This window comes from Herpailurus yagouaroundi, unplaced genomic scaffold (assembly GCF_014898765.1).
Source record: "Herpailurus yagouaroundi ecotype Mexico unplaced genomic scaffold, PumYag 160, whole genome shotgun sequence".
NCBI lineage: Eukaryota > Metazoa > Chordata > Mammalia > Carnivora > Felidae > Herpailurus > Herpailurus yagouaroundi.
The window spans coordinates 11,118,105-11,128,001 of NW_024412401.1; the positions used below are offsets into that span (position 1 = coordinate 11,118,105).

At 39.8% G+C, this 9,897-nt stretch overlaps 1 protein-coding gene across 1 annotated transcript; it reads left to right on the top strand.

Annotated features, from left to right (window-relative positions):
* The first annotated feature begins 6,863 nt into the window (after positions 1-6,863).
* LOC121034399 (U2 small nuclear ribonucleoprotein auxiliary factor 35 kDa subunit-related protein 2-like) lies at positions 6,864-8,612 on the top strand. The gene has a single exon (XM_040481208.1). The coding sequence runs from the start codon at positions 7,170-7,172 to the stop codon at positions 8,610-8,612; it is 1,443 nt and encodes a 480-aa protein (XP_040337142.1). The 5' UTR covers positions 6,864-7,169.
* The last annotated feature ends 1,285 nt before the right edge of the window (positions 8,613-9,897 follow it).

Genomic DNA, 9,897 nt, shown 5'->3' on the forward strand with positions numbered 1-9,897 from the left:
TGTTTATTTTTGAGAGAGAGCACAAGCAGAGGAGGGACAGGGAGAGGGGAACGGAGGATCCTGAAGTGGGGTCTGCACTGACAGCACAGAGCCTGACATGGGGCTTGAACTCATGAACTGCGAGACCATGACCTGAGCCAGAGTCAGACGCTCAATCGACAGAGCCACCCAGGCACCTCTGGCAGTATTCTCACTCATAAACTCAATTACTGATTGGAATTTAAGGGGAGAAAATAATTCCTTTTGATAAATTGCTAGCAATGGAACTGTTTATATTAGGTATCATAAACTAATAATTCAACTCATGAACAAAATGGGCTGTGGAGCATACTTTAATGAATACTGACTTAAGTGACTTTTTCCAAGTGTAAATGTTACTTCTACAGGATTTCTGACAAATGTTTAAAATAATTGATAGTAATCAATATATTATATATACCATAATGATTATATATATTATAGAAAATATATGATATTGTGTATATTATATAAATATATTTAATAATAGATAATATATAGGGACACTTGGGTGGCTCAGTTGGTTAAGTATCTGACTTCGGCTCAGGTCATGATCTTGTGGTTCCTGAGTTAAGCCCTGCGTCAGGCTCTGCGTTGACAGCTCGGAGCCTACTTCAGATTCTGTGTCTCCCTCTCTCCCTGCCCCTCCCCCACTTGCACTCTGTCTCTTTCTCTCAAAAATAAACATTAAAAAAATTTTTTTTAAAGAATAGATAATATATATTGATTAAAATTATTTAACATATAATTGAGATAGCTTTAATTAATTAGTACTTAAGACATTCAGAGATATCTTAACATTTCCTACATCTGATTTCATTGTTTTATGAACATAATGTCAATGGAAAGAAATGATCTTTTTTGCTTGGGATATATGATAATGATTAAATAATTTAGAATACCTTTGCTGATATAATCTTGGTCCATGTTCTCAGGTTGAACCACTCCTATTTTATAGATTGATTTTTTTTGCTCAGATTTTCCTTATTACTTTATCACTCCAAACATTAAAACATGTTTTAGAACTTGCCTCAAATTCTGATTTTCTAATGCATTTGCTGTGTGATCCTAATCAAGCAATGACTTCTCTGAGGCCCAGTTTTCTTGTCTAAATCATATTGTAGTAATTCCCACCTCTTTTTTTCATATTTATTTAAAACTAATTCAGGGCACCTGGGTGGCTCGGTCGGTTGAGCGTCAGACTTCAGCTCAGGTCATGATCTCACAGTTCATGAGTTGGAGCCCCACGTCGGGCTCTGTGCTGACAGCTCAGAGTCTGGAGCCTGCTTTGGTTTCTGTGTCTTTGGCTCTCTCTGCCCCTCCCCCACTTGTGCTCTGTCTCTCTCTCAAAAATGAATAAATGTTAAAAAAAATTTTTTTAAATAATTGTAATATTTATCATGAAGATTTTTCTAGAAACTCACACTAAATATAAAAATTCGTATATTAATATGCTATTTCAATAGTTTTAAGTTCTAAAATCAAAAGACTGGCATAAACACAGTAGAAACTATTTAAGCTGTCTGCTTTTGTTTTGAATCTTGTTTTCTTTTGACTTTTGGTCACTTAAAACAGTAAAACAACATCAACAAGACAATAGCTGTGATTTACTGACCCTTACTGCGTACCAAGTATTGTGTTTATTAGTTCATGTAAAATGTTTGTAATCTTTACAACAATGCTGTAAGTTAGCTTAATATCAATTGTAATAATTTATGCCTGTTTTACAAATGAAGAGATTGACATTCAGAGAAGTTAAATAAGTTTTACATTGTCACATAGCTGGTAAGTAGTAGAGACAAAATTCCAACTCATTTTTCTTCTCATTAGCTAGGTCAAGATTTCCTTTATACAATGTAAACTCACTTTATTCTGCTATTGATTTGCGTCTGTACAAATAGACTTGTGAGCACTATGATGTAGTTATGTTAGTTTTCAGTAAATTTAAAAAAAAATTTTTTTTTTTCAACGTTTATTTATTTTTGGGACAGAGAGAGAGACAGAGCATGAACGGGGGAGGGGCAGAGAGAGAGGGAGACACAGAATCGGAAACAGGCTCCAGGTTCTGAGCCATCAGCCCAGAGCCTGACGCGGGGCTCGAACTCACGGACCGCGAGATCGTGACCTGGCTGAAGTCGGACGCTTAACCGACTGCGCCACCCAGGCGCCCCAGTTTTCAGTAAATTTTTAAAGAAATGTCAGTAAATAATGCTATTTTACCAACCTCATGGGGTGTCAGGTTGTAAAAAATTAAATATTAATGTTCTTTTTATGTCTATAAACAGCCATAAACTAATAAATTTTCATATTATATGTGAAATTAGCATATTTTAGGAACTCATTTTTACAAGTTGATAACTTTTAAATACAGGGTACAAAATTTTTTAAATAATTAATTAAATCTTATCTAAAATTTACCCATCTATTGTGACGTGTTAAGGTGTTAACTGCATGCACAGAAGGCACTAAGCACCCTTGATTAACTGCCAGGCCACATTTTTTCGTGGAACTAACAATGTATAGAATCTGAGCATTCATTTTTAAGAAAGGTGTCATTAAAAGTTCTGTTGCGAAATGTTTGCCTCTGCAATGAGGAGCTGTGTAATGTGGCTGTTCGGAAATCACATTCCCAATGATTTATCTACCTCCTCATCAGTTTAATATCAAATTATATTTCATCCTTCCTACCTTCTTAGAAGCCTTGAGTATAAAGAGTAAAGAATTTTTGATGGAACAATTCATAAAGCCTGAAAACATTTGCCTTGTATAGTTATAGCTCTAATCTTACTTCTGATTAAAGATTGAGGTTGTTAGTAAATTGAAGGTCCCTTATTTCCCATGTGTTAAAGTATTAGTGCTCTAAACCAAGTAAGGGATTACTTTGGGGGAAATCAGGTATATTTTCTAGTCCTGCTTGTGTGTTTTCTTATGGCCAATGTTTTTAAAGGTCCCAGGGGATTAGAGTGTGTGGGGGACACGTGTGTGTGTGTGTGTGTGTTTGTGTGTGTGTGTGACACTATTTCTGTTCGTAGGGAGGTAAGGAGTAGGACAGAGAGGAGAAAAGCGTGTTTAGGGAAAGTAGGGAGAGGAAAAGAGAACACATCAAAGAGAGAAACTTAAATTGTTTTTTGGGGCACCTGGGTGGCTCAGTTGGTAAAGGCGGCCAACTTCAGCTCAGGTCATGATCTCGCGGTCCATGAGTTCGAGCCCCATGTCGGGCTCTGTGCTGACAGCTCAGAGCCTGGAGCCTGTTTCAGATTCTGTGTCTCCCTCTCTCTGACCCTCCCCCGTTCATGCTCTGTCTCTCTCTGTCTCAAAAATAAATAAACGTTAAAAAATTTTTTTTAAATTGTTTTTTAATGTTTATTTCCGAGAGAGAGAGAGAGAGAGAGAGAGAGAGAGAGAGAGAAACAGAGCACGCGCGGGGGAGGGGCAAAGAGCGATCAGGAGACAGAATCTAAAGCAGGCTTCAGGCTCCAAGCTGTCAGCCCACAGCCCAGTGTGGGGCTCCACCCCAAGAACCGTGAAATCATGACCTGAGCGGAAGTTGGAGGCTCAACCGACTGAGCCACCCAGGAGGGAGAAACTTTCAAACTGAGATTGCTAAGTATACAGGGGTATTACTTCTGAGATAATACTTTCCCACTGTTAGAAAAGAGATGCTGGAAGCTGTTGGCCAATATGTAGTGTAGGGGATTTGGATATTTGGATCTAATATCAGGTCCACTTGTAAATCAAAGATTCTAGAAATCCATAATTCTAAATGATATGAAACTGGTTAGAGGTCCTTGGATGGCAGTTATGAATTAGATCAAGTTCAAAGGGGGAGAGGTTTTTATTCTCCTTGCATGGCTACAAGAACAGTTTCAAACACATGATAATAATAGTGCTTTGTCTTACAAGATGAAAGTTTGACTCCACTTTTCGTTCTCTATTACCAACAGTAATTCAATTAAAATTTTATTTCAAGCTCATCTTCTGTCAGAAGCTTTGTCTTTGGTATGCTTGAATTCTAATATATCCTATGTAAGTCATTCAAACTAGTGAGCATCTCATTTGGCAAAAAGAATACAGTTGTTTTTTTCATAAACAGCAGTTTGGAAAACTGGGTAGAGAACAAACTGTTCACTTAGCATTGCAGTTACTTTGTTCTTTTTCTCTGTGATATGCTCTAATTTTATTACCACAAACAAATGAAAGGCGTAGGGATGGGAAGTAGGGTACAGGCCATATTCTGAACTGGCTTTCAATTGTGACTTGTTCTGATTCCATTTGTACATTCAAAAATGGCTATTTTGAAATTAAATTTGCTTGGCATATCTAGGCTATCATTTGCTTTTGTTTTGTGGAGCTATCTTCATTCTGTGGGATGATAGGATTCAGGTCTAGCTGGTCACTCTATCATTTCAGTGGGTGAAGCTTATTCTCACTGAGATTGTATTATGTTTAGGAATTCACTTTCTCTTTTAGCTGTGGATGAACATCGTTATTAACTCTAATTCTTCCTCAAGTGTTATCTTTCTGCAATTTGCATCAGTATCACTTGGGACGATTGTTAGATTCTAGCACAAATTTACAGAATCAAAAACATAGGGATCTGAATTTTAAACACATTTCCAAACAAACAGGTAATTCTTATTTAGCCTAATATTTAAAAGTCATGATCATCTGAGTTAGTCTGTGTTGCCTCTCCCCTTTCACTAGCTTTCCAAAGAAAAGTCTAATATTCTTACACCCGTCTTGCTCTCTCCTCTCAGTCCTGGGTCTTTCTTGAACCGAGGCAAATCCCCTGGTTGATCCATGAATTTTTCCCCTCGTAACCAGATGTAGAAACCAAACATGTCAAAAGAATACTGTGGTGGCTAAAATTTTACGTGCTGATTTGGCTAGGCTATGGTGCCTGGCTGTTTGGTTAAATATTAGTCTAATGTTGCAGTGAAGGTATTTTGTAGATGTACTTAACATCTACAGTTGTTGACATTAAGTAAAGGAGATTGCCCTTGATAATGTGAGTGGACTTCCTCCAGTCAGCTGGCTTAAGACCAGAACCTGACACTTCCCAGGCAAGAAGGAATTCTGTGTCAAGATTATGATATAGAAATCCTGCCTGAGCTTCCAGCCTGCTGGTCTGCCCTACAGATTTCCAATCTCAGACTAGCCAGCTCCCAGAAATGTGTAAGGCAATCCCTTAAAATTTCTTTGTATGTATGTATATGTGTGTACAATATAAAAATCAGTAAATAATCTATATCAATATCTATGTATCTATCTATCTAATCTATCATGGTCTTGTATTGGTTCTGTTTCTTTAAGAACCCAGACAGGTACAAGTACCTCCACATGCCATGTGACTCTCATGTTCAGGGGCTAATGTTCTCAGATCTCCTTAGTAATGCCCCCACTATGTGTCTGTGTAGTCAATAGCACTAACTTCTGTCTTCAATCTTCTATTACTGGTTGCTTCCCCACAGCTGGTCTGTAGGATAAGGCTTTATACTGAACAATGAATTCATACTTTTCTACCATTCAGCTCATCTAATTCCTAATTAATGTTTGTTTCCTATATTTTCTGATTCTAACTCCATTTAACAGACTAATACCGAAGCTATACATGTAGGATACAACATTATTTACGTGGCTTTATCTTATTGATTGATTGAGAGAGGGAGAGAAAGTGTGCAAGCAGGAGCAAGTGAGGGAGGGGCAGAGGGAGAGTGAGAGAGAGAATCCCAAGCAGACTCCACTCCCAGTACAAAGCCTGATGTGATGTCAATTTCACAACCAACTGATTGTGAGATCATGACCTGAGCCAAAACCAAGAGTCAGATGCTTAATTGACTGAGCCACCCAGGAGCTCTCTATGGCTCTGTCTTTGCAACCAGAGCAGTTCCCCTAGGACCCAACTCATTTTAGGGTACAGGTATCATTTTGGATCCTCTCTGTACCTCTGCTTTTTCCTCTTGTCTTTTCCTAATTTTCCAAGCAGATCATTATGCTTTGGTTTGGCAACAAAAATATCCTTGCTCTCTGCCAAATTTTTGGGTCAAGCTTGAAAAGTATAAGTGTAAAGAGAGAAATTATTTTTCCATCTTAGCAATTAGCCTCAGAATTCCTCTCATGGTGAGGAACTTTTTGGGTAAAAAGCTCATATGCAATAAATTGTATTTTGTTGCAAGAGTGTGGCAGTTGCCAAGGTCATATATTATAGTTGGAGGTAATATACTATAGCGGTTTAAAGAAGTTCTAGAATCAGATTGTATTGGTTCAAATCCCAGCCTACTACTTATTAGCTGTGTGAACTTGGAAAAATTACTAGACCTTTTGGTTTCTCGTCTGTAAAAAGGCTGATAATATTAATAGTTCCTAGGATTTTTCTGAGGAATAAATTGAGTGATACCTGTAAAACACATAGCACAGTGCCTGAAATATGTGAAATACTCAATAGATGGTAGCTGTTATTATTTTCATTGTCAGAAGACGGAAAGGTCCTCCACATGGGACACGGGGAAAGAGAAAGGAGGACAGGGGTTCAAGACGATCCGGAAAAACCTGGGACTTACAACACTAAGATGGCAGAATGATTAAAACTAGTTCAGATTTAATATTTCACAGGAAATTGTTTGAATTGCTGAGATACAAGCCTTTTCCTTTCCTCCTCTTCCAAGTCAGTAAAATCTACTAAAGTCATTAATCCTCCACGCTGTTCGTAGCGTGTGTGTTTAACACTGGTGAGGGTGTAGAGTTTCACGTCCAGATTAAACTATGCATTATAGAGATAACATACACGGTGGCAAGAAACACGGTGGCCGAAGAGTCTGAGAACCTGAGCCCGTCACTAATTTGCTGGAATTTTTGTAAGAGTTTTATATTTTGTAACAGATCAAGACAAGCTTGCTCAGGTAAAAAGCACGGGAAATCCCCAGCTGATATCTGGGTTGAATGAGTAATTTGTTTCTTTTCATATTTTTTTTCGGAAAATGGAACATGCCTTTGATAGTACTCTCTATCGCTCATTCTCTGAAGGGTGTCATACGCATGCCAAGACTAACACGGTCACGTTAGTTACTACTACGATGGTCGCTCAAAGGTAATTTCAATCTTTACTTGCACCTGTAGAACAAAAAAGGGGCTCAAAGTTGTGTTCCCAAGCCATGCTCTCTAAAATACACGTTACTGGCTCTCGCAAGATGGCGGCGCCCGACAAGTTACCGTTTCCGGAGAAACCAAGCCACAAAAAGTACAGGGCCGCCCTGAAGAAGGAGAAACGAAAGAAACGGCGGCAGGAACTCGCTCGACGGAGAGACTTGGGACTCTCCCAGAAGGAGGAGGAGGCTGCTTTTATTGAAGAACAATACCCAGAAGAAGAGATGCTGTCGGAGACCGAGAGGCAAAAATTACACGAGGCGTGGCTGCTTCGGGAGCAGAAGGCACAAGAAGAATTCCGAATCAAGAAGGAAAAGGAAGAGGCAGCTAGAAAACGGCAGGAAGAACAGGAGAGAAAGTTGAAGGAAGAGTGGGAAGAGCAGCAGAGAAAGGACAGAGGAGAGGAGGAGCAGCAGAAGCTCCAGGAGAAGAGAGAAAGGGAGGAAGCTGCGCAGAAGACGCTGGAGCAGGATGAAAGCGAGCTGGGAAATGGTGCCACATGGCAGAACCCAGAACCACCCACGGCCTTAAGGGTAATGGAAAAAGATCGAGCTAACTGTCCGTTCTACGGTAAAACAGGAGCGTGCAGATTTGGAGACAAGTGTTTGCGTAAACACAATTTCCCGTCGTCGAGTCCCACGCTTCTGATTAAAAGCATGTTTACGACATTTGGAATGGAGCAGTGCAGACGGGATGACTATGACCCCGATGCGAGCCTCGAGTACAGTGAAGAGGAAACCTACCAGCAATTCCTGGACTTCTATGATGACGTCCTGCCCGAGTTCAGGAGCGTGGGGAAAGTGATCCAGTTCAAGGTCAGCTGCAACTTCGAACCTCACCTGAGGGGCAACGTGTACGTTCAGTATCAATCGGAAGAAGAATGCCAAGCCGCCCTTTCTCTGTTTAACGGACGATGGTACGCAGGACGGCAGCTTCGGTGCGAATTCTGCCCCGTGACCCGATGGAAAATGGCAATTTGTGGCTTATTTGAAATACAACAATGTCCAAGAGGAAAACACTGCAACTTTCTTCATGTGTTCCGAAATCCCAACAATGAGTTTTGGGAAGCTAATAGAGACATCTTCCTGTCTCCAGATCGGACTGGCTCCTCCTTTGGCAATGTCTCGGACAGGAGAGCGAGGACTGGCCACCGGGACGAATACTACTGGAGGCCCGGGAGGCGGAGAAGCCCTAGTCCATCGCATTCCTACGAGAGAAGCGGGGAAGCTGAGAGGAAAAGGAAAAGCAGTCACCGGGGGAAGAAGTCTCACAAACACACGTCAAAGAGTCGCGAGAGGCACAGTTCACGCAGTAGAGGAAGAAAAAGGGACCGCAGCCGGATCCGCGGCAGCCGCAGCCAGAGTTCCTTCGGGTCCAGGAGTCCTGGCGGGAAGAGGTCAGGCAGCAGAGACAGAAGTACTCAGAGTCCCAAATCCAATTTTGTTCTTTAATTTTTTTTTCAACGTTTTTTTATTTATTTTTGGGACAGAGAGAGACAGAGCATGAACGGGGGAGGGGCAGAGAGAGAGAGGGAGACACAGAATCGGAAACAGGCTCCAGGCTCCGAGCCATCAGCCCAGAGCCTGACGCGGGGCTCGAACTCACGGACCACGAGATCGTGACCTGGCTGAAGTCGGACGCTTAACCGACTGCGCCACCCAGGCGCCCCCCAATTTTGTTCTTTACAAAAAAAAAAGAAATACACCTTACACGTCTTGTAATTTCTCTGAGGGATCTTACTTCTTTGTTAAAGAAATAAATGTAGCCTTTGTAGCTAAGGACTCACCTTCTTCCCTCTCCCACTCTCATTCTTGTATTTTTGCATTACAAAAGAACAGGTCCAGAGAAGAAGGGGCTCTCATCAGAAAGAAGGAAGGAAGAGAATCTAAAAGGGGCAATGAATGACAAATTTGTCTTTAGTAGTGATAGGGAGAAAGAGAGGAAAACAGAAAACGAACATTAAAAGCTTTTTTTCCCCTTGCTATATCCAGAAAATCTAAAAGAAAAAGAAGACTGTGGAATCCAATCATTTATGTCTCTTTTCTTGAGAGGGACTGATCATCATCCATTAACACATGTTAATGTTTAATTAATTTTTGATAATGCAAGTTAATACTGAATGTGTAATGTGAGCTATATTTTACATTTTTTACACATTTACATAATGACAAACTAGAGTTGCTGACATGCTGAGAAGGACAGCACAAGAAAAGGCAATTATAGGCTGATAGGCCTAATAAACATATCATATATGAGATTATGCTAGCTCATAAAATGATTTAGGGAATATAACTTCTATGCATATATTCTTTGGAAGATTGTATATGACTGGAACATTTACTCCTTGAATGTTTGCAGTTCTTCATTAGTGGTATCATTTGGGCTTGGAGTTTTCAAATGTGGCAAGATTTTTTATTTGGATTAAATTTCTTCAATAGTAGTTGACTATCTAGATGATTCTATTTCTGCCTAAATCAGTTTTATAAGTTACATGTTTCTAGAAATTTTCCGTTTTTGTCTAAATATTCAAATGTTTTGGTATGAAGTTGTTCCTGATATACTTGTATATTTTTGATGTTTGCAGTGTCTCTGAGAATTTCCTCAATTATATATTTTAACACTAGCAATTTGTACTAGCTTATTGTCTCTATATAATTCTTGAATAGAACAGAATTCTCTTTCTTTCATATCACTTTCTGCAAAATGTCTACTGCTTTTTACCACGAGAATAGCATG